This window comes from Desmodus rotundus, chromosome 10, assembly GCF_022682495.2.
Source record: "Desmodus rotundus isolate HL8 chromosome 10, HLdesRot8A.1, whole genome shotgun sequence".
Classification (NCBI taxonomy): domain Eukaryota; kingdom Metazoa; phylum Chordata; class Mammalia; order Chiroptera; family Phyllostomidae; genus Desmodus; species Desmodus rotundus.
The window spans coordinates 50,507,068-50,532,805 of record NC_071396.1 but is presented as its reverse complement, the minus strand read 5'-3'; the positions used below and the strand labels follow the sequence as shown (position 1 = coordinate 50,532,805).

Sequence of the window (25,738 nt, the reverse complement as noted above, 5' to 3'; positions counted from 1 at the left end):
TATGAATGCAAATGTCTGATAGCAGTATCTATAGGTGGTCACATCTTGAAAGATTTACTGTCTTCTGTCTTGTACACTTTATATTGTCTGAATCCCTGTGAATGCTTGAGTTGAATTTATAAACAGGAGAAAAATCACACTTGAAATGAAGTCTTCCACATTTCTGTAGTAATTTGCTAATAGCCTTGTCCCTATGCTCACTTGTATGATGTACAGATTATGTATACCCAAGCATTACCGAGTCTTGAGTAAGGGCCTAGCACTGTGCAGGGAAGCAATGGTCCCTGCTCTGTTTATAATTCATGTAGGGAGATAAAACTTCATTCGACAAACTTTGAATGCATTCTACGTGCCAGCACTGTTAAAGACACTGAGGATACACTAAACAGTACATGGCATAATCTTTTCCTAGAAAAGCTGTAGTAAACGAACTTTAAATGATACCACCTCATGTTTACTATCAAATAAAAAAATAATATAAGCGAGGATGTGAAATTGTACTTGTGCATCGCTGGTAGGATCATAAAATGGGACAGTCGCTATGGAAAACAGTACGAGGTTCCTCAAAAAAATAATAGAATTACCCTATTACCCAGCAATTCTACTAGTGAGTATATACTCGCAAGACCTGGGAAGTAGGGTCTTGAAGAGACATTTGTACATACGTGTTCACAGCAGCATTACTGGCAATACTTCAATCATGGCAGCAAATCTTTCTGTCAATGGAGGAATAAGCAAATGTGGTATATGAGGTCTGTCCAGAAAAAGTCCAGCCAGTTAATGTAACGGGAATGGATTGCATGACACAGATGTAACCTCGGTGGCCCAGGAGAGTGGACTGGAACCCACGTACATGAACAATGACTTCAGATTTCACTGTTCTAGTCAGTGGTGGTGTTAGAGGCCTTGAGTGAGCATGTATACTGTGTGGCTATCACATTCATGACGACTTGAGTATAGCAACAAATCTGCATCAAATTTTGCATTGAGTTTGAACATTCCTCTGCAGGAACTATTCAGATGATCAGAAGGCCACAGCTATGGGTAACTGGTGTTTGGCAGCTTCATCACAATGCTCCCATTCACGCATCACGTCTCACATTTTGGTGAAACATCACCCAGGTGACTCAGCTGCCCTATAGCCCAGATTTGGCACCCTGCCAATTCTGCCTTTTCCCCAACTAAAATCACCTTTGAGAGGGAAGAGATTTCAGACCATTGGTAAGATTCAGGGAAATATGATGGGGTAGCTGATAGCGATTGGGAGAACTGTGTGAGGTACCAAGGTGCCTACTGAGAAGGGGACTGAAGCACCATTGTCTTATGTACAATGTTTCTTTTATCTTCGATAATGTCTTTTTCACATTACCTGGCTGGGTACCTTCTGGACAGACTTCATATACGTATCGTGGAGTGTTATTCAGCCTTTAAGGAAGGAATTCTGCAACATGTGACTTACATCACATTAAGTGAAGTCACAAAAGACAAATACTTTGATTCCACCTACATAAGATAGTCAAAATTATAAATTGTAATGATGGTTGTGAAGGGCTGAAGAGTTAACAGGTATAGTTTGTATTACAGTGGGGATGGTGATGGTCATACAATGTGGTATTATCAGTTAAAAATAGGATAAAACTCAAAACAAAATTGCCTAATAGGTAAAGGTCTTAGGAAAAGGGTGATGTGTGCCTACGTGTGTGGAGACTGGAGGGCATAGGCAGTTCCTCTTCTCCAGTCCGAGCAAAGTCCTTTCCTGCCACTTGTTTTGCGTAGCTTGACAGCTGCAAAAGAGTTGGAGACACACTTGGTGCTGTGAGCCCAAGTAGGCAATCAGGGCATCAGGGAAATGAATTAGGAGGTATCAAGTTTCAGCATCCCTTACACTAAAAAGTATTTAAACTGTAACTCTTCTCCCACAGGCACTCATGACACCACAAAAAGGAATACAGATTTTCCACAGACGTTTAGGTTTGTGAGATCACACTCTGGGAAACTGACCCCAAGATCATAAAATGTTAGGACATCCTGCTATCAGGGTGGGCACTTTTTGGTCTAATACACCCAACAGATTGCTCCTTTTCATACATTTGGCCTTTACATAGCTTGTATTTTGTGGAAATTAGATCTATAGTTCGAGAGGCCAGGAGTAAAAATTTTACAGTCCTTTAAGTCTTAAAAAATTAATACTGCCTTCTGAGGCTTGTCATCCAAAATTTTTCTATCTCAAGTAATTGGTATCTGTATCTTCAAACATTTGCCTAATACATTATCTTTTTTTAAAGAAAGGAAACCTGCATTTAATCAGTGGGGAGGGAAATGAACGACACAGATTTTCAGAGATAATTTACTATTGAGATGGTATGTGAGGGAGTTTTGGGGAACCACCACTGGAAAGCGGAAATGTGGTTTCTGAAATTCACACACAGCACGGAAGAACGTTCTTCCTTCCTGGTAGTCCTCAAGAGAACATCTGAATTACCCCTAATTACCTTTGAAGTACCACACTATTTGCTGAAAGTAACTCCCCAGAGACTGGGACACATGGGACCCAATAACCACCAGGTTGTATGTATGAAGCACTTTGAGCTCAGTGTCTGATAGAGTAAATGTTATTTTTCTTTTGGCTCTTAATTACTCCCAATTATTTGATGACCTAAGGATTATCAACCTCAAAGCCGTGGGTCCCTAGTCTCCTTCTGCACAAAGAATCCCCAAGTCAGCCTGTGCCCGACTTCTGCTTGAGCTTCTTTCCATGTACCTATGTGTCAGATACTCACTGAAAAAGGTGGCTCCTGGCCAGAACACAGCACTGGCAAATCTAAAGGTCCCCAAGAGCCCAGAGCAATGGGGGACAATCGTCAGAGGAGTCCAAGCACAGTCTCAAGCCACTTGATTCAACCCAGGAGACAGAAGCGACAGTATTTTAATCAAGCCCGAGCCAGTATCAATCAGCAAATTAACTGTATCTGAGTGATGAGAGGCAGTTACATCCATTTTCCTGTTCACTTGAAACTTCAACAGTTATCAAGCCTTTTCCTTAGCTCCTATGTTGTGATTAAAAGTGATGATAGTAGAAAAAGAAAAACAAAGGAAAAAAAACCTCTGGTCAGGCAAAATAGTGAATTCCCAAGACTTCATGTATCTGATTCTTTCTTCAAATGTCTAACTGCATCAGGTCCCCAGAAAATGATGACTTTTAAAATATTCTTAGCAAAAAATAAAGGATAGACTTGGAAAAGCAGTACCTATGGTTCTAAAATGGGGTGATTTTTTAAAGAAATCCTTTGCCCAGGCCCCCAAAAGGTAATTTATTTTCGTGTTTCCTAGATTTAAGATTTGGCAAGAGTAACAAAACCAGTTACTTCAATAGTATCTAAGCCACACATCTGACTGCAATAGCCTAGCAAAAACACTTCAACTACAGGTAAACCAATTTCCTCTTAAGTGTGGCCTCTATCCTTGATGCCACTACTACCCATTAATTTGTTAAAAATGCAAATTAAGACCCACCTGAAACCTAACACATCAGAAATTCTACACACAGGGCCCAGCAATGTTTCAAAGGAGCCTCCATGTAATTTTGACACTTGCTAACATTTGAGAACCATTAGTATAAAGAAAAAATATCTTAGCTTTACCCCTGACTTTCATAGGACAGGAATCAGAGTGAAGAAGGAGCACTTTAACCCCAGCTTAATTAAAACATCAGATTCCTTGCCAAGCACTACAATCACAAACTCATTACCATTCAATACTTGAGCTTTGAGCTATACACTAAACCCTATTTTATGGAATACAAAGCTGCTCTGAGCACTACTGCAAATCATCTTAAACAGCCTATTGGCGCTACCGTTTTTAAACTAATCTGATTTATAAAAAATGTTTTGCTGTATTCCTGCAGAATTCTACCACACAGCATGAGCCTGTTTATTTTACTGTTTTGAGACACTGAAAATCCATTGTGAACAAAGCCAGGTAAAAACTATGTGCACTCTTTCACTTTACAACCTTAATAATACCTTTCATAATACCTAATAGGTGTTCCTAAGCTTCCCTCAACAGGTTTAAGATTAAACTAAAGGATAAAATGGAGGCGGAAAAAACATTCTTAAACTCTACAGCAGCCCTGGATGTGAAACTGAAAGGTCCCCAGTTTGATTCCCAGTTGCACGCCAGGTCCCCAATTTGGGGATGTGCAAGAAGTAACTGATCAACATTCTCTCTTTTTCACATCAAGGTTTGTCTCCCTTTTTCTCTCTCCCTTCCCCTCTCTCTAAAAATAAATAAATAAAATCTTAAAAAAAAACTTTATAGCAGGTTTAAGTAGAAACATTCCTACTAAATAAAGGTTTGCCATAATCTGGGAAATAGTTGTTACTGTTTTATTTATCACTAGCAGTTTATGAGACTTTCTGCTTTCTAAATGCTCTCAAAGGAATATATTAAACATTTTCTACAACTTGGTACTTTGACAAGTAAAACCTATGGGAAAAAAGCTATCATTGACAGGAAACAATTAGGAATGCCATTGTACACACAAAGCTTTGTGTTGTTGCTGTTAGTTAAAAGTTAACATTGAACTACAGTAGGTAATTAGTAAAGACCAAAATTAAACTGCAGAAGTAAACTGGCAAGGATTTTTTGTGCATGTTACATTAAGAAATTATCACCTGACCCTCAGAGGTAGACCTTAAAATTTTATCCAACTACTTGATATACTTTTTTAACACACTTGGACATTTCAAAAAATATTCCTATAGCCTTGGCTGGTGTGGCTCAGTGTTGGCCTATACACTGAAAGGTCACCGGTTCGATTTCTGGTCAGGGCACAAGCCTGGATTGTGGATTTGGTTCCCAATTGGGGCTTGTGTGGGAGGCAACCAATCAATGTTTCTCTCCCTTCCTCTCTAAAAATAAGTACAACTTTGAAAAAACTGTACACAGATAATCCGTTATACCAAGAAACCCAACATATTAAAAAGGCTGATACAACTATTTCTCGCTATTCCATGTTACTTCTAATTTTACTGTTAAATACTGAAACATGTCTAAACTTCAGTGTTTGCTATTTCTTCATCCTTAGCATTTAACTCCCAAGGTTTTACATGACCACGAACAGCTTAATTTTGTTAAACAACAGGAACAAGAAATCCACCAGCACCCAAAACTTTAAAACTCAGCTCTTTAGTAGCACGCTTTAGAACACTCTAGATTAAAAACGTAATAATTTGTTAAAGCATGCAAAAAAGGGTAACAGTGAATAAAAACCACAAGTGACAAATATATTGGTTAACATTCCAAACATGTATAACCAGTGAACATGACCTAAGCTTTTATTGTATTCACTTCAGAAACTTGAATCCACAGATATAAGCAGTATATAACCAGAAAGTTACAAGTAAACACAGATTATACATGCAAATTTCTGTTCACAAAGGTCACATGTGCAGGTATATGGATTAGAAGCGTGCGTCTAGATTATAGCCAAACTGTTTTTAAAATGCGTAAGTGTAAAATTACATCTTGAAAATATGAAAAGATGGTCTACACACTTCAAGAATCAGATGTTGCTTATACCAGATGTATGACAGCTACAGGATTCAAGTGACAAGCAGTAAGGTTTCAAAAAATTAATACTGGTCGAAGAGAATGGGAATTTTTTTTTTTTACATTTCACCAAAATACATTGACTACTAGAGTACGAAATCTAGCAGAAACTTAGGGGAAAAAAATTACAAAATCTAAAGCCAATTATAATTAATATTTCTTATTACCTAAACAACAGCATAACATTAAAAGAAAACTGCACCTGTATTTAAATTGCTACTCTCAGTTAATGAAGTTCTGAAAAAATGAAAAGCAATCAAAAAAGCTTCAAACTCAAAAGAAAAGTCTGCAAGGCTCAGAGTAAAATGTGGAATGTTTCAGATGAAAGTAATAAAAATACAACTGGTTTTGTTCTTTATTGAATGGAATCAAAAGTCTTGACATTTCTTTGAAGCTCAGAACTACTAAATTTCATTTCTTTGAATAGTTCTATGTACCTTTTTCTTAGCGGTGCAAGTTGTCTTAAGTAGTTTACGAAGTCAGTCACTACAAAGTACTTGTCTGTTACCATTCTGATAAAACAAAAACAATTCTTCATTAACTTAACCGTATGTTTTTGCTGTAACACCTAACACATGAACAGACATCTATTATTTTTCCACTAAAACAAAAAGAGTACAATAGTTTTCTTCTAACTATCAGTATTGTATTTAAAAAAGGTTAACATTAAAAACAAAGAACCATTATTTCCTCTGAAATCTTTAAGTTTCTTGCACATCTTAAGTTTCCTTCTTCTGCCTGCGTTCTTCGGCCAATTTATTCAGAAATTTCTGAAAAGAAAAAAAAAAAAAAAATTACAGGGATTGAGAAACACAAATGAATTAACTCCAAAATAAAAGTCTATCCAACTTTGGGGATTTGAGTATAATTTAGCCTATAATCTTATCACTATTTTAAAGACTCACATTCCTATTATAGTATACAAAACTAATCTGGTTCAGGACACCACAATAAGGCATGGGAGGAAAAAAATGGTAGAATGTGAAAAACAATTATTTCAACGTGCAATTAACACTAACATAAAGATGAGAAAAATAAGGCCACAGTCACAAAATAGAATTGCTACCACTTCAAGAATATAGATTGGTTAAAATGACATGAATTTATTCAATGCTCCTTCCACTAAACCAAATGGGCAACATTTTCTTAAAAGGGTCAGCAGTAAGTTTTTAGGTTTGTGGACCATTTGGTCTTTGTCTCAACTATTCAATTCTGCCATTATAGCAATATAAGTGGCCATAAACAATACTTAATGAATGGTAGTAGCTGTATCCCAAGAAAACTATAAAAAATGGCAGCTGGGCTGCAAGTGTAGTTTGCAGATCCCCGTATTAGAGCTGTAATTTGTAGAGGTCCCAACAACAGAGATTGGTTAAGACATTCATGAAAGTACAAAAACTATAAATAGTATTGTCCTGGCTGGTGTGGCTCAGCGGACTGTGTGTTAGCCTGTGAACTGAAAAGTCACTGGTTGGATTCCCAGTAAGGGCAAATGCCTAGACTGTAGGCCGGGTCCCCGGTTGGGGGCGTGTGAGAGGCAACTAAACTGATCAATGTCTCTCTCCCACATTGATGTTTCTCTCCCTTTCTTTCTCCCTCCCTTCCCTTCTCTCTGAAAATAAATAAAATCTTAAAAAATTTTAATGAAAATCTAATCTAAAACATCAAAACCTTCTTTACTTTTGGCTGAAATTCATCAACTGTACAGTTACTGGAAATCGATGAGGATTAGAAGCCATTATAGCCTTAAAAAGTAAAAAGTAAAAATAAAGTATCAAATAATTTATCATTAGCAAGATACTACTTAATAATTCTTGAAGTTGACAAAGATCTTTTAAAATACGAAGAGCCACCTCCTAAAGTATATCTAGAAAATATTAGAAAGCATGATATTCTTTATAAAGTATCAAGCACCCAGAGACATTTATATATCTTTAAATAATACATAGTTTTTGCCACTGAACAGCTTAATATCAAACCAGGTAAAATATGAAATTGCTTCTACTGTTGAAAATAACCATCATTCTTTTTACATATTCACGATGGTAAGGTACATGTAGACAGCAAAGAACACGTTTCTAAAACAAGTGATACAAGCCAAGAACTAGATTATTTCATAAATTTTAATATCCATCTAGTCAACTCATAGAACATGTTTGATGACTACTTTTGTAGTTTTATATTATAAAGCAGTGTAAAAAACCAAGTTATCTACAATTATGAGTTCAGTTCTTTAACTTCTACTTAGATGTTGTTTTCCCATCATCTACTTCAATACTCAGTCCTTAAAGAAGCCACTAAATTACCAAATTTTAAATTATTGAAATAGAAATTTCTTAGTCTTTTGGAACCTCCATCTTCCAGTAATTTGCCAAAATGACTAACACAAAGGGAAAGAGGAGAGGTACCCGTTATATGTTCTCTGGGCCTTTTAGAAAACATGGAGTTGTTCCTTTGGCTACAGAGGAACAGAAAGGAATGCCCCACAAATGTTACCATGGATAAACTGGAAGAGTCTACAATGTCACCCAGCATGCGGTGGGCATTGTTGTTAAACAAGCTAAGGGCAAGATTCTTGCCAAGAGAATTAATGTACAAATTGAGCATATTAAACACTCAAAGAGTCGAGATAGCTTCCTGAAACGTGTGTAGGAAAATGATCAAAAAAAGAAGGAAGCCAAAGAGAAAGGTACCTGGGTTCAACTGAAGCAAAAGCCTACTCTACCCAGAGAAGCACACTTTGTGAGAACTAATGGAAAGGAACCTGAGCTGTTGGAACCCATTCCCTATGAATTCATGGCATGACAAGTGTGGAAAAAAAAAATGACTTCTATACTGATAATAAAATAAAATAAAATAAAATAAAATAAAATAAAATTCTTAGTCTTTTGTGCTTTATTAATTTATCCCATTAACCTTATATTCTGTTGGTCATAAAAGTTACTGAAGACTATCATTATTAACAAATAATAATTTAAAGTCCGTGTAAAAATCATTAAGTATGACAGGACATAGCACTTAATAAAGCTGAAATTCATATTCAGCTTTATATTATGCCACTTGGTCTTCTGGCATCCAGAATTTTCCAAATTAGACAAATTATAGTCCACTACCCACTTGAGAATACTACGACTAATTTTATGACATGGTTAAAAATTACTAAATTATCATCATTTAATCAGTGTTATTATAGATAGTCTGAATAAATGTTTATAGAATTGATTTAACTACTTAGGGCCCATCAATAAAGACAGAAAACTATTATCTCTGGGTCCAACAAAGGTAATGTACACATTTTATTTTCCATAAACTTGTATGATTTGTTTGTTTTAACGGAGCTCTTCTAAGATTTAGCCTTACCTTTAATTTCTGATAATGAGGAAGGCTGCTGCAATGAGTATTCTTTGCAACTTCTTCATTTGTATAAAAGAGTGAACACAGCTTACAGTAAAACCCTGTTTTAGGTATCACATAGTCTATACCTAGAACACAAACATACATTCTTACAAATTCAGTAAACTGAGTATTAGTGTTCTCAAATTTTTGTGTGTGTGAGAAGTCCAATATAACCTAAGCTAAAAAAAAATCCAACAAAAAACATGACATTATTGAGTTGTATTTAATTGATGTTCAAGGTCCCACCTAATAGTACTCTTAAAAAGGCACAAATATACAGGTAAACAAAACAAAAACAAGGTGAAATTCTCAGAAAGCTTTGAGAAGAGTACATATTGTGTAATGTTAACAAAAGATAATACAAAATAAGGTGACTTGAGTAAGAAAAGAGAATATATCAAGATTTACAAGTTGTTCTGTACAGAAATAAATGTAAAATGCTATCAGAGCTTATGTAAGACCAATTTTAAAATCATGTAAGAGTTTGGGAAGGGTGAGAGGGGTAGAACAAAGCCTTAAATCTCACCAACAGGAACATTGGGCTGATATGGTCCAATTCTATACTCATCTGGGATTGTATAGTCTTCCTTGTTTTCATCGCTTTGGCCATCTGCATTTTCACTTGTGTCTTTGTTGGGATCATCAGCATTCTCAGCAGACTCAGCACCAGGTTCTGCATTTTCCTCATTTTTAATTCCGTTTTCCAACGCTGCTTCATTTTCTTGATCAAGTTCCTCCATCTTGTCCACCTTAATTTCAACCAAACCATCATCATTTTTGTCACCAGATTTAAATGCCATGCCCGATTTACGAAGTTTCTGAAGTTCCGAATCTTCCTCATCACCAACCTCATCTAGAGTGACAAAACCTTCCATATTCCCTGGGAAACGACGCTGTTAAGAAAGACAAATTTACTCTGCAACAATTGTCCTGCAGCATCCCTTCCATTTGCTTTACTTGAAGGGAAAGGAATAGCGTCTTTTGTCTCTATGCATTCTCTCAAAATACTGACTTTCCTTCCCCCCCCCCCAATCACTGATGATATAAAAAAAAAAAAAAAGCACAAAAACTTAGCTTGTTTTAAAGCTAAATAACTGAAGACTTGCCTTACACAAAGACTACAAAATAAACGAAACAAGGGCATTCATATTCTACACTGAGACTTTTATACTAATAGGGAATATATCAAAAAAGCTGATTAGTTACAAATAATCAAATGATGTCCTTTGGAAGGCAGTATCTTACAATACCACTCCTTTAGAAAATACTCAATCTGAAACAGTGCAGTGGATTAAAAAACAACAACAAAAAGCAAGCAAGCTCTGGAGCATGACCCGCCTAGATTTAAATTTTGGCCTTGTCACTTATAAGCAATATGATGATGGACCATTTACAATTTATGGAACTTCTCCATGCCTCAATTTCCTCATTCATAAGATACAGATAACAAAGGCATCTACTGTACATGGTTACTGTTAAGATTAAGTTAACGTACACAAAAGAGGTTAGAAAAATTTACGGCATATAATAAGTGCTCAATAATCACAAGCTCTTAACAATCTGGAGGTAAACATTAGTTTTCCAATAGCTGAATGTTGTTTAGAAGAAACTAACAAACTATGATTACAAAAATCTCATTTCAAGAGCCATTTAACATAAGGGGCTTCAAAGGCAATTTAATGCTCAACTCATTAATGTAGGTAGTTAGTGTAACATAGGTCTTTACTGTTCTTTGCATCATGTATGTATTTTTATATTCATATTCACCTGATATGCTCTTTCCATAACGTGTTCTAAGAAAAATAAAAGTTATTCAAGTATCTGTCCTGGCTGGGTGGCTCATGGTTGGAGCATCATCCTGTATACCAAAAGGTTGTGGGTTCAATCACAGGTCAGGGTACGTACGGGACACAATTGATATTTCTATCTTTCTCCCTTTCTCCCTAAATTCAATAAACACATCCTTGGTGAGTATTAAAAAAAGATTGTTTTTAAAAAGTTATTAAAGTATATGATCAAGCTCACGTTTTTCAAATATAAAAAGTCTTTGACAATTTTTGAATGAGTGGAAAAATGTTTTAAGTATCTTTGGTCAGTTAACTTAATGCAAACTCACACCCCATCTTTTAATAAACAGGATGAACTATATAGCTGCCTCCAAGTACTCACACACTATCACTACAATACAGAAAAGTCTTTCTCCATTACTAGAAAGTTCTCTGTGAGTTGGAGTTTTTAGGCAACGACAAGAGGTACTATTTAATCTATTTATTGCAGAGTTTAGACTTAAACGTTTGTATTGTTGTTCATATCTGATTTTTTTCCCTAACATAAATGACTAATTCTCTTTAATCTGATCCTGCCAGGGTGAATAATTTGAAACACTGATCTAGTTTTCTGTTAGAACAGGTTAATGTACACAATCTTCTTTACCTTTTTAAGCTTCTTCTTTGCAGCTGAAGCACTCATACTTCCATCTTTTTTCACAGCTTTGTCTGAAGGTTCCTTTTTCCCATCAGAAGTCACATCACCTAAATTAGCAAGATCTGTCTCATCTCCCACTGAACTGCCACTTTCTAGTAGTGCTGCTGCTTCTTCTTCATCCACGAGTAGCTCATCTTCAGATTCAAGAAGCATGCTAGGTTCTTGTTCTGCCTGGTCATCTTTTGTATCTTTTTCACCATCTTCACCTGATTTCTCTTCTTGTTCTTTACCTTCAGTTGTATTTTCAGTCTTCTGGGAACCGTCAGTTTTGGATTTCTTATCACTTGGAGATTCTTTGCCGTCTGGAGAGTAAGACCTTTTTCTGAAATCAAGATACACGTCAATTAATTCTAAGTTGGAAAACAAAAGTTTAATACAATAAGGTTTATACACACACAGATACAATGAAATTACCGAGATTTATCTTTTTTCAGTAAGTCAATGCCTCTGTTAGGAATCTAAAAGACAAAATTTTGCATTAGTTACGTTAATATATTAAAATATTCATTTGCAGGATATATAATTATCTCATTAATTGATAATCATCCTTCATATAATCAAATAAGCTTATTCAGTCCCTATAAATATACCCAAGAATTTAAGCTACCTACAGTAGGCAGTTCATTACAAACAGCATTTCAATAAAGCAGTAGATAATAAAACATTTTGGTAGCAGAAATGTTAAAATCTAACATACAATAAATATATAAAAGCAATAAAGGTGCTTTTATAGAACACTAGATAAAAAAAAACTTCTGCTACTGTAGAATACCGGAAACGGAGAAGATGTTGCTCTTTTAATAAACAAACCCTATATTCTTAATAATTATAAATGAAGTACTACATACCCTTAGTACCAATTTTTTGTATTTTTCAGAAAGGTCAACTTTCACACATCTCCCTTGAAACCAAAGGGCCTTTTTCAAACAGTGGTCAACCATTGCCATCGCATCTTCTCTGGTCTCCATCTCAATAAAGGCCTTAAAAAAATAAGAAAGAACATTATTTTTCAAAGAATTGTATAGAACTCTAGTGCTTATTATTCTTTCCATCCACTTGTTAGGAAAATTTCATCTTTAGCAGAGCCATTGGTTAAGAGTAAAAAGTCACCCAATAAAATAAGGACAACTTAGATTTACAAAGTAGCACCAAATATTAAACCATGTATTTGAAAGCTTTCTGCAAAAAGCAAAGTAATAAGCTTAGAAGGTATTACTCAAAATACTGTAATAAAAAGAACAAGAAGTTAATAAAAATGTCTGAAAGGATATAACCTCAGAATGTAAATTATCAGATGGTGCACCAATTAAGTATCAGCTGAAAAAACAAATGAGCAAACCAAATTTTTAAAAATCATGTATAATTTTGGTTGAAGTAAAAAAGAGAGAGAGAACGAGCGAACAAGCACACACACACCCTGGCCAGTGTGGCTAATTTGTTTGAACATCATCCCACAAAGTGAAAGTCTGTCAGTTTATTCCCGGTCAGGGCACTTAGAAGAGGCAACCAATCTATGTCGTCCCCTTCATGCCACTCTCTCTTACTTCCTTCCCCTCTAAGAATAAATAAATAAAATTGAGAAAGAGAGTGAGTGACAGAGAGAGAGAGAGAGATAGAGAGAGAGAGAAACATCTATACAAACACAGGAAGATTTTTAGAAGCAAACCCTGGAAACAAATAGAGTTACCAGCCTGAGCAAGAGAGCTTTACTTTCCACTATACTCTTTGGTTATTTATTCAATGCTTTACTCTGTATCCCCCACAATGTAGTACAATGTGGGGGAAAGAAAAACATCAACCCTGGCTGGTGTGGCTCAGTGGATTAAGCAAGAGCCAGACTGCAAACCAAAAAGGGTAGCTTGTTCAATTCCTAGGTCAGGGCACATGCCTGGGTTTTGGGCCAGGTCCCCAGTAGAAGGCGCTCAAGAGGTAACCACACACTGATGTTTCCCTCTTTCTCTCTCTAAAAATAAATAAAATCTGGACTTCTGACCAAGATGGAGGCGTAGGTAGAGACACACTGTGCTTCCTCACACAACCAAAAGAAGGACAACAATAATTTACAAACAAAAAACAATCAGAACTGACAGAAAATTGAACTGTATGGAAGTCTGACAACCAAGGAAATAAAGAAACATTCATCCAGACCAGTAGGAGGGGAGGAGATGGGCGGAGGGGACTTGTGGCAAGGCAGAGGCTGGCAGACCCAGCAAGGTGGCAGATTGTGGAGTGGGATAAGCAAAACTGCAGCTGGCCCACAAGGTAGCAGCTGGCGGACCCGGTGACAGCGTAACCCAGAGGTCCAGTGTGGGGAGGTGAAGTCTCAAACCACTGGCTGAAAACACTTGTGGGGGGTTGAGGCAGCAGTGGGAGAAACTCCCAGCCTCACAGTAGAGTTCGTTGGAGAAACCCACAGGGACCTAGAACATACACAAACCCACTACTTGGGAAGCAGCACCAGAAGGGCCCAATTTGATTGTGGGTAGTGGAGGGAGTGACTGAAAACCAGCAGAGAGTGGAGCAAGCGCCACTCCTCTCTATCTGACCAACCCCCACATATAGCGCCACAGTGCAGCTATGAGCGTTACCCTGCCCTGGTGAACACCTAAGGTGCTGCCCCTTTATGTAACAGGCCAGCCAAGACCAAAAAAATGGCCCAAATGACAGAACACTTCAAAGCTCCTGAAAAAATACAACTAAGCGAGGAAGAGAGAGCCAACCCATCAGATGCACAGTTCAAAACCTGGTAATCAGGAAGCTCACAGAATTGGTTGAATTTGGTCACAAATTAGATGAAAAAATGAAGGCTATGCTAAGAGAAACAAAGGAAATTGTACAGGGAACCAATAGAGGTGGGAAGGAAACTGGGACTCAAATCAACGGTGTGGACCAGAAGGAAGAAAGGAAACATCCAACCAGAAAAGAATTTAGAAACAAGAATTCAAAAAATGAGGAGAGGCTTAGGAACCTCCAGGACATCTTTAAACGTTCCAACATCCAAATTATACGGATACCAGAAGGAGAAGAGGAAGAGCAAAAAATTGAAAACCTCTTTGAACAAATAGTGAACTTCCCCAATCTGGCAAAGGAAATAGACTTCCAGGAAGTCCAGGAAGCTCAGTGTCCCAAAGAAGCTGGACCCAAGGAGGAACACACCAAGGCACATCATCATTACATTACCCAAGACTGAAGATAAGTAGAGAATCTTAGAAGCAGCAAGAGAAAAGGAGACAGTTACCTACAAAGGCGTGCCCATAAGACTGTCAGCTGATTTCTCAAGAGATCTTACAGGCAAGAGGGGGCTGGAAAGAAGTATTCCAAGTCATGAAAGGCAAGGACCTACATCCAAGATGACTCTATCCAGCAAAGCTTTCATTTAGAATGGAAGGGCAGATAAAGTGCTTCTCAGATAATGTCAAGTTAAAGGAGTTCATCACCACGAAGCCCTTATTATATGAAATGTTAAAGGGATCTATCTAAGAAAAATAAGATCAAAAATAGGAACAGTAAAAATGACAGCAAACTCACAGCTATTAACAATGGAACCTAAAACAAAAACAAAAGCAAACTAAGCAAACAACTAGAACAGGAACAGAACCAAAGAAATGGCGATCACATGGAGATCACATTATCAACAGGGGAGGGGGAAAGAGGGGGGAAGGTACAGAGAATAAGTAGCATAAATGGTAGGTAGAAAACAAACAGGGGGAGGGTAAGAATAGTATAGGAAATGTAGAAGCCAAAGATCTTACATGTATGACTCATGGACATGAACTATAGTGGGGGAGTGTGGGAGGGAGGGGGTGTGTAGGATAGAGTAGAGTGAAGGGGGGGGAAGGGGACAACTGTAATAGCATAATCAATAAAATATATTAAAAATAAATAAACAAAATTTTAAAAAATGAAAACATTTATCATTGTTTGGCTAAGGAAATTTACCTGAGATAATAAAGAAAGTTACTTCTCCTTGCTTTATTAAAAATGAGGATATACCAAAGAAAAAAATTTTAAGAAATAATCTTTCTTAAAACCTCTACACATATATTACCTGACTTTTCATTCTCATCAGTATATAATTCTTTATTTTCCCATAAGGCTCAGCAAGCTTAAGGACAGCACTGTCAGAATAGCCAGAATGAGGTAAGTTGCTGAGATGTATCACACGTCCAAGCTCTTGCTTTTGATCAAATTTCTGGTCTGGCTTCCCTTCAGGTTTCTTTAATTTAATAAACAGAAAAAAAAGGTAGTGTCACATGTTGGTAGGGATGCAGTAATTGTTAGTTAATACTTAATATTATCCTAGTTATTAGCAGCAATTTAAAGTAGTTACTAAAATGATACAAAAAATGGTAATACAAATACAATTCTGAAAAAAATATAGGTATTACCTTTATTCTTTTGTACTTCTGGGATAAATGAACTCTCACTGGCTTGCCAAATACTAATGCTGGTGTTGTTGTATAATAATCTACTGCAGCTTGAGCATCTTCTGTGGTCGCCATTTCAATAAATGCCTGAAATTGTAAACACACAGGCAAAAAACCATTTCAAACAAATATTGTTGAAAGTCTTTCCAGACATTTAACCATTAAATAAAAAATACTTTTAAGAATCTAAAAGTAGAAATACCAACACTGCTGACTTGCTATTTTATTAAAGGTCCCCTCAGATTTTATTCATGCTGCTAAAACTATCACTTATGCCTAATGGACTTGAAATAACAATTTAGCACAATTTTGGTAGAAGTTTGAAATGGCTTTCCAAAGAATTATCCTTTTAGAGAACTTACAGTAGTTTAATAATGCCAATTTACAGCTTAAGAATCTCAATTTATAAACTCAGTAATTATCCATTAGTAGAATTTAGTATTGCAACAGGTTCTTGAATAGTGTTTCGTTATAACATTGTTGAGATGGTATAGGAACTTAACTCTTGTTTATACTAATTAGCTTGTGGTAAAAATGGTTTCATTTTATGTCATTTCATTTAAAGAGCCTATTAACACTATATCAACACACTTCACTGGTTTTTCCTCTACTTCATTCCATATTGATGATTTAAGGTTACATTAAGTTCTTTTTCTTTGCATTTGTTTACATCGAGTTCTTTTACTAATACAAAACCATGTAATCTGTTTAGGAAATATATTAGTGATGAATATATGTTACATTTATTTCAACTCATACCTCATTAATTTTATTTAAAATGAGATGATTTGAAATGACTCCAAATGGTTCCACCAGCTGTAGTAATTGGTATCTCAAGTTTTTCCCTCGCTGAAAATCCATGATGTGAACAACTCGGCTAGTTTCCTATGCATTAGAGGAAAAAAAAAAAAAACCCAAGCCAACAAATCCTTTTAAAAGCAGTGAGACAGGTTATGTGTCACAAATTTGACAAGTCTAGTCTAATGTTAACCAGAATAGATTATTTAAAATGACAACTCACATAACATTCTAGAGGATTTAAAAACTAGACATAAAATGTCAGTGGGGTAGGGTAGACCTCATTATTTCAGAAAACAGTCTCTACACTGATTTTTAAATTGAATGCTGTGAACACTACTGGATAGCAAAGTTCTTAAGACCTTGAATCAAGGTGGGATCTCTCCATTACAAGTATATTAAAGTTTTATGCCCTGGCTGGTGTGGCTCAGTGGATTAAGTGCCAGCCTGCGAACCAAAGGGTCACCAGTTCAATTCCTGGTCTAGGGCACATGCCTGGGTTGCAGGCCAGGTCCCTAGGAGGGGGCACAAATGGCAACCATACATTGATGTTTTTTGTTCCTCTCTTCCCCTCTCTAAAAATAAGTAAAATCTTAAAATAAAAAAAAGTTTTAACTCTTATCAATGTCCTAGAAAAGCCTGATGGCTTCAAACTATAGCAGTTTTCTGATAGTAAGGACTATGACATAGATTCAATTAGCAAGGATTTAAGTCAAATCACTCGTAAATACAGTGATCACAACAAATAGAGTAAAATCAAGAGCCGTGTTACTGACCACTCTGCCTTTTTGCATGTGTCTTGGTCCTTGCAGGTTCCCGTTTCCAGCACCTTTATTGGGGAAAAAGCACTTTTTTCAGTCTTGTAACAAACTTACTTGCTGTAAGCCCCCCCGAGAGGGCCCCGGGGAAAGCCCAAGGCCTGGTGGAGGGGCTCCCGTTGCCTCCCTGGGCTCCTGCCATGGGGCCTGGTCCTACTTGCTGTAACAGGCAATTTCAATAGAAAAACAAACAACTTTCAAACACTAAAAGGATATTAAAAATAACACGAGTGTCATGTCTTTCTGTGCAATGTTATTTCTGAGTAACAGTTTAATAATCCTTCTTTTGCCCATAACCACTATTTATTTTTACAGTAAAGCTCTTAGGGAATAACAACAACATAAATTTTATAATCACCCAAATTTCCTCTTGGTCCAACTGCTGGTCCCCCAAGGTGAAATGAGGGAGGTGGAGGCCCCAGAATTCCTGGTGCTGGGTTTGTAGATTGCTGCAACATGAACGGGTCACCCCTGGTAATGTGAAGACAATTTATGAGGAGCATGACAAAGACATCCGTCAGAAATAATTAAGATTTATTTTTAAAACACTCCTTGTATAACTATGATTCTAATCTTTGGGGGCATTTGTGTATGAAGCAACTAAGGAAAAAAAATCTTAATAGTAATAAAATAAAAATTACTACATGAAATAGTTTTTTAAAATTCTTTCATACACAGTGACTTTTCCCTCATATTCAAAAAATTCAGAAAATATTTTGAAAGTTTAACCTGAATTCCTTATACTGATCTCCTTTACAAACAATAGCTTAAAAGTTTTAACTTACATGGTGTGTCCTGTATCATTGTCAGGATTCCATTCTGGGTAGCTTTAAAAAGACCAGAAAATTAACTTTAAAATAAAACTATCCTTTTCACAAAGTAGCCTTTTTGGCCTTTAAAGTAGAAATTACTTACTAGTAAAGTCATATGAGAGTCTAAATGTTAGAAATATTATAGTTTAAACGTGTCATATATAGATATTTCCCAAAGAAAAACTTCAAAACTCCAAATTAATCCAAATGAACAAAAACCAAACCAAACCAAACCAAACCTTATTCTGTACTGCTTGAAAATGTAGGTAGTCAATACTAAAATTAAAGTTTTGTGTTATTTGTTAAGTCTCAAGTAGGAAAAGTATTGTATGAGGAATTGGAAGGATGGGCTGTATGGAGAAGGAAGGACCAACCACAGGTTTTCTTTCTCCATTTTAAGTACCAAGAGCACACTGGAAAGGACAGCCCCAACACAGCTAGGTATATACGAAAATTGCAATCCCAGGACAATGGTTATTGTGTGTGCTACTTAGGCAGGGAGATTCTTCAGGAATTCAAATTTCATTCTAGCTTCAAATCAGAAACAAAGGTATTGCAAAACCAAAAAATACATCCTGAAGGCTTTTGCTTAACAACTAATTTGTAAATGCTAAAGACTTCCCTCTTTTGTGTATTTGGTATTTTTAGAGCCTGTGTTATGGCTATTGAAAATATTCTATGTATCAAAAGCTATCTTAAAAATTGTCTTGGTTTGTATAAAAGAAGACCGATAATTTACTATAGAAATATTACGTAACAAAGTACTACTATCACTGAATCTAATATTCCATATAAGATCCCTTGTAATTAGCATTGCCTGGGCAGTTATCAATTATGCAGTAATAACAATGTGGATATTAGAAGTAAATAACCAACTTCCAAAAATCAACCAATGGCTGTTTCTGATTCAGGATTAAGGATGCTTTAAAGGTATTTCAAACTCCTACATTTCAAGAAGAAGCTGGCATCGACGACTGTGACTTGCTCCATTGATATGTTGACTCCACTCCTGCAGCAAAGTAAATTAGTAGAATTAACAAAAATAAACCCAAAATATTTTCATTTGAACCATTCAAACTCTTAGGATGTCAATCTATATGCGTATCATAGGCTGTACAAACACCTGCACATTCACTAATCATACTGAATTTAAAACCATTTCTCCGAAGCCATATATCTTGATCCTGCCCTCAAATACGCCAAGCACATTCTTGGAAAAACTGGATTAATTTGGTTAATATACTAATAGACTTGACAGGGAAAAGATACAGAGTTAATAAAGATCAAGAATAGTAACTGACCTTGAGATCAGCAAGACAATTTGTTGTAGACCAAACTAAATTACTCATGTCATTTTAGAAATGCTTTTTTACAGCATTCTAAATATGACAAAATAGTCACTCTTATATATCTACTTTCCTAGGAAATATATGCTTTAAATGAGAATTAAAGATATAAGCTTTAATTTCATCCAGCCTTTGAGGTATGATCCAAGTATGTTACAGACGTAAAAAGCTAAGATGATTAAACAGAAATGGCTTTTCTAAGGAAATGCTCCCCATTTATCCAAAAATGAAGCCCCCATTATATTTAGCAACAATAAAGAAGCAATTTTCAATGCCTGTTTCCAACTTTTAATGAAAGAAACAGTATAGTCAGTATTTGCTTTTGGTCATCTTAAATTTAATGGGATTAATATTTTTCGTATTTCATATATAAATGATTGATGTTTTAGGTGACGTAAGGAGAAGTTGTTAGGACAAGTAGGCTGTGCTATACACTGCCTGGATTCCGCTTCCAAGGTTTCACTTACTTGCTAGATGTGAATCCCTGGTACAAAATAAATCCACTGTGATTCAGTATTTTCCTTTGGTTTTATGAAAAGTAAGTAACGAAAGGTAAACTGCTTATCAGAACAGTGCCAAGCACACAGAACGTGCTCAAAAAGTGAATTATTTATTACACTGCTTTATAAAAGCTATCTTGTTTTACAATTCCTGCTTTTTAAGTATTGTTGTTTTATAAATTCCCACAAAATGAGGCAACTTTTGCAATACCCACACTACCTAATACAATCATATTTGGAATATAAAACGTGGTCGGGCAATGTTTTTAAAAAGGGTCTCACTTAGAGCTGAATTAAAAGAAGGGAGTAAATTACAAGAGATGCCTTTTTGAAAAGCTTTAGTTGTATCTTATAAATGGGATCCTAATTTTAAAAACTGATTTATATGACAAGTTTATATACATTCCCATGCCATAAGAGAATTAAGTAAAATCCTGTGAGAGCACTATGATGGAATACATCCACACAGAACGGAACTTTTCAGAACTTGAAGATCTAGCTCTCAAATCTAGATTGTCTTTTGAAAATAATGGCTATTAACTAAGAAATTCAAAGAGATCTCTCCAGCTGGCTCTACATCCAGATATTTGGGATATAAAAAGGTTTTTACTTGTAAAGCAACAGACCACTGACTTGTTGGAGACCATTTTTAAAATGGCTGTAAGCAAGGGGCACCATAGGTAAGTTCACAAAATCCAGAAGAGGGATTAAACAAGTAATTTAGAATTTTCTGAACTAAAAACATTCTTCAAAAGTAGTGTGTTGGGAGAGGAGTAAGAGAGCCTATTAAGGCATGGTTCTAATTCATAGGAGATGGAAAGGGTCTCTTAGTTGAACAGAAAGTATTAACATCCAATCCCCCATACCCTTTAAAGGTTCAAACTTATGCTAAGTGTGGCTAACCTTTGTAAATACTGAAGTACCAGAAGGAAGGCCAAGATGAAAGAATCAGTTACCAATCTCCCAAGCCCACCCATACTATCTGTATTACCACACCTCATCTTTTACTGTTTGGTTTAAGGTGAAGATTAAGAGTCAAAGGGTTTTTTGAAAACCCCTTTCTTTGGATTCTACATTGAGGTAATTCTCACATCAGATTAATAAAGAACAAGAATTCATGGTCTGAATTCAGAAGTTCTGTCAGAAAACAGTTATATAAAGAAAGGATAATTTGGAGAAGCAATTCTGGAATGGCAGAATAAAGAATAACATGTCTTCTAGAATAATAGTAAAAGGAAAACTATGAACTCAAGTGACAAGACAGCGAAAGGGTAGCTTTCTTTAAGTGAAAGAATTTGAGGTTGTAGAGAAAAGCAACTTGACGTTCTAAAATGACGTAGAAAGAAAGAAAAGCAACACCATCACTGAAAGTCACTTAAAATAGCAAAAATAATGATGACTAATTAGAGGAGGCTTTTCACCTAAAAGTTTCTCATTTCATTTTACTAAGTTTTGATTGTGTACGTTATTTAATGCTACCACTAAGTGGAAAGAACAGATTTTCCAAGTTATGCAGCAATACCAGAGAGCAGGATTAAATGTTAAAAAAAAAATTTCATTATCTACTTTCACTGCAGGAATTTTCTCTGAAGTCATTGTTTCTGTATCAGCTATCAAATAATTAAGGACCACTGCTAAATGTGAATGTTTATTTTTTCCAATAATGCAGGTACCCAGAAAACATCAGCTCTATTAAGGAAGCTAGAATACATGGAAAATCAATCCAGGTTGCTTACACTTCTTAAAATTAGTCCAATTTACAATTAACTATAAATGTTGTAAACAAAAGAATCAAAGGGCCTCTAAAAACTAGTTCTTAAATATTCCCAATACTAAGAAAACCAAAACAAGCTAGGGCGTAAGTATTTTTACAGGTTAAAAGTACCTCTTGCACTAAAGTTAGGATACCTTATTCTTGAACCCAAAGTTTCACCAAAATTTTTACTGTTCTATGTTAATTTAGACCTATTTACTATCATTTACTAATATCGTTGTCCAGGAACTAGAAGTAGCAAAATTTGGAGATAAGTGAATCATATATATAAAATAATTTTTTTTTTGTTCAAGTCCTCCCATGGCTTCCTTTTTTGTTCCTTTACTCAACTGATTTTCTATATGCAAGCAACAAGGTTAAATTACTGCTCAAAGTCAGGAAAAGGGGACTTCTAACAACAGGTTTTGATTTATGATGACTTCAGTAACCAAGACTTTAAATCCCTACAATCACTTTCATTTGAGACACTTTAGTGATTTTCCTTGGAATTTAGAGATCCTACCTGAAAACATCAATCAATATTGCAATTACTGCAAATAGGCAACAAGTTAAAAATATTGAGTCACGCAAGTTTAATGAACCTCTTTGTTAAATCAGCTCCCATCAGATCTAGAACTTGAAATTTAGTACTGAACAAAACTAAATTCCATGATATACACAGTATTATCCAACAAATTTGAAAAAGAAAACACCAAAAACACCTACCAAACAAAATTTCCAAATTTCTGAGTTTTGGATTGTCTTAAATGAAAATCTATGAACTTAAATTTAGTATTTAATGTTATTGACTTTGGTATGAAATAAAGATTAAAATATTCCTTGTTTGTCTATAAAATATTTCTTGTATAGTACTTAAAACTATACATGAATTAAGACTTTTATAATAAATACATATTAAGAATTATGTTTAAAAGACATTTTTAAAGTACTCTGTAAATTCAAATATACATTGTCTTAATTATCTGAGACAAAAATACTAAGATACAGATTAAACAAAATCTATTAATTTATGATTTAGTTTACTCAAAAAACAATATTCACTAAAAATTGCATCTAAGAGGAATAAGAAAATGACCTTTCCAGATGTTACTGTAAATTAAAAAAACCCATGTTAACAGTAACCATCAATTTCATGGCAGCAACATGTTCCCATTAAATAGAATTAACTATACAGCACATCAGGAAAAACGGATGGTCAGATTATAGATCAAACCAGTAGAGTGCTATAATGTTGACTTTTAAGTCAACTGCACTGTATATTGAAAAAAATATCAGAGAATAAGTAAAATGGCAACATTGAAAGAGAAAGGACAACATATTTAAAAGGGCATTTTGAAAAAGTTCCCATTTTGCCAGATGTGATAATTAAAGCAAAGGAGAATTCGATATACCTTTATTTATTTATTTTTTTGCTCAAATGACTATACCAGATGTCTAAGCCTAAGTCAGAAAAAGAATATGCTTATGAGGAACATAGAGCAGGATACTGCAGTAGTCGATTTTTCTAAGTCTCTAAAGGGATAGATGCAGTATGTGATAATAAAAAGTGAGTTCTGAAGTATGTTTAAGAAAGTTGTGGAAAAGGAGAAAAAAAAATGATGAAAAACTCCAGTCATAGTATGAGAATTTGTGTTAAAGGGAAATTAAAAAAGGAAGAATGAACTAATTTAAAATATAAAACATACTGAAACACACACCAGGGCTCTACATTAACTCTTTCCCTGTAGCCACAGATAAGGAAAAAAAGAGAATTGTTCAAGAATCCATCTTTACTACATACAAATCAGCAATCAAGACAGATGGAGAGCTAAAATCTAGCATCCTGAATGGCAGAGCGCATTGACTGCAAAAAAACCCAAAAATAATTAAAACAATTCAACAAAGCAGACAAAAAAAACTGCTTAAATATGATTAAGAAGAATATACTGATGCCAAAAACCAACAAGATAATCCGAGTGGATGACAGCTTTGTGGCCAGAAGTAATCTAGGCAGATTGCATTAATGTAAAGCCCTGGTTTAAAATGCTCAAAAAACAATTAACCTTCCAAATAAAGTGTTCTCAAAAGTGTAAAAATTCTTGATCAGCTCAGTGTCACCAGACTACAGAATTAGAGTAAAAGATATAGGTAAATACAGAATAGACACTACAATGTAAAAGAAATTAGAAGCATCTGTTGCATTAACTCACCTTATTAGAATGAACTGGCAAGTCACATATAGAGCACAGATGGGGATAACCCTTCGGTAAGAGTCCATGGAAGTCTTCAATATTGCTACTTGGAGGAGCGCCCCTCTTTTTCTCAAAGAGAGATCTCTCTTGTAAGGGGCCAGGACCACGTCCCATTCTCTCATACTCACTGTCAAATTTATGATAGTTATGCGAAGTCTCGCCAAAAAAGGAATCATCCCTACACCTTTCTCCATCTCTTAATCTGTCATCTTCATAATCCATTCTGTCATAATAACCAGATTCTTGAGAACGACTTCCATGGTCATAATCAAGCACTGGGTTGAGACTAGGACCACGATCATCAAAACTATCTCTTCTAAAGTGCCTTTTATCTTCCCAATCATCCCTAGGTACTCTGTATGGTGGCTCCCGTGTAGCAGATCTGCCATCTCTACCATAACTCAATGTAGGGCCTTCTTCAGTTCTCCTCCTTTTAAGTTGTAGAAGGATTTGGGGCAAATTCTCAGGAGTAATCTTGTCCTCTGGATAACGACTCAGTTCATCTAAGTCTCTAGCAGACAAACCAAAGCTGGCCAAAATGTTACTGGCCTGGTCTGCATCTCCACGGTGTTGAGAAGACAAAGGGAGTGGACCTCTACTTCCAATGTTAAATATAGACTGCAAATTATGGGAAGAAGTACTAGCAGAAGACAGTGCACTATGAGCTCCTTGTTGATTCAATGAAGAACTCATTCCAAGATTCATTAAACTAGCAAGGCGTGCAGTACCCTGGTTCATCCTTCCAAGAGATGCTGGCATACTTAAAGACTGGGTAGCAGCAGCAAGAAGGCCTATTCCTGCTGCAGACAGGTCACGCCCATGACTCTGCGCGTCCCTACCGAGAGATGACTGCTGGAATGACTTGGACATTGTAGAACTATTTCTTGTCTAGCTTATAGATTAAAAAAAAATTTTTTAAGATGGCCAAAAAGAAAGCTCAAACTAGAAAACTAGGTTAACTGTGCTTCAAAAAATGGTAACGCCAAGAAAAAGGATCAATAAGGACTGTAGAATCTTCTTCAAGCTGAGAACCAGCAGACAACTCTGTAGAAAAATAAGCAATTTTAGTCATAAATCCCTTTAAGTAGATGCCGTTTTTTAAAGAAAAAAACTTATGCATCATGTTGATTAAAAAAAAAACATTCAAGATCTCAAACTTAACAAGGAATTTATTATATATCTTAAACAGATTCCAGATGTATGCAGAGCCTGCATATATTTAAAAAGTAGTCTTCCATGCTAAAGTTTTACTATTAAAGGGAATTTCATACTAAATTTAAAAACATTTCAATTGAAGGGTTAGATGTCTGAGTACATCAAAATTTTGGTAAAAATATAGATGGGACTCTTCTTTCAGAAGAATAAAAATACACCCTATAGTATGATGCTTAAGTTCTAGAAGACTAAAAACAAACAAAAAAAAATCAATGTCAACAAGTCAAAGATGAATCAGTAGTATTCTGCTTTAGAAAATGAGACCTATTGTAAGTATCAGAAAGAACCAAGTAAAATCACAAGTAAGTGAAGTTTAGGTGTCAAGTA

The 25,738-nt window shown here is 35.5% G+C and overlaps 1 protein-coding gene and 1 pseudogene across 11 annotated transcripts in view; one reads left to right on the top strand and one right to left on the bottom strand.

The window, feature by feature from the left end:
- Window positions 1-5,288: 5,288 nt before the first annotated feature.
- Window positions 5,289-25,738, bottom strand: part of MATR3 (matrin 3) — a 50,269-nt gene continuing 29,819 nt past the window's right edge. For 3 of the 11 annotated variants that reach the window (XM_045184015.2, XM_024575317.3, XM_024575319.4), the window contains 14 exons: window positions 24,155-25,240; window positions 19,293-19,354; window positions 18,319-18,360; window positions 17,892-18,004; window positions 17,492-17,544; window positions 16,677-16,802; window positions 15,879-16,004; window positions 15,539-15,706; window positions 12,339-12,470; window positions 11,905-11,948; window positions 11,440-11,812; window positions 9,533-9,899; window positions 8,971-9,092; window positions 5,289-6,380 (listed from right to left, as the gene is read on the bottom strand). In XM_045184015.2, coding sequence (XP_045039950.1) covers window positions 6,330-6,380; window positions 8,971-9,092; window positions 9,533-9,899; window positions 11,440-11,812; window positions 11,905-11,948; window positions 12,339-12,470; window positions 15,539-15,706; window positions 15,879-16,004; window positions 16,677-16,802; window positions 17,492-17,544; window positions 17,892-18,004; window positions 18,319-18,360; window positions 19,293-19,354; window positions 24,155-25,066 — 2,691 coding nt within the window. In that variant the 5' untranslated portion in view covers window positions 25,067-25,240 and the 3' untranslated portion in view covers window positions 5,289-6,329. The remainder of the gene's footprint in view (window positions 6,381-8,970; window positions 9,093-9,532; window positions 9,900-11,439; window positions 11,813-11,904; window positions 11,949-12,338; window positions 12,471-15,538; window positions 15,707-15,878; window positions 16,005-16,676; window positions 16,803-17,491; window positions 17,545-17,891; window positions 18,005-18,318; window positions 18,361-19,292; window positions 19,355-24,154; window positions 25,241-25,738) is intronic. The other 8 variants (XM_053913388.1, XM_024575321.3, XM_071219492.1 and 5 more) reach the window with 4 other exon arrangements.
- On the top strand, window positions 7,971-8,552 carry LOC128779469 (large ribosomal subunit protein eL21-like; annotated as a pseudogene).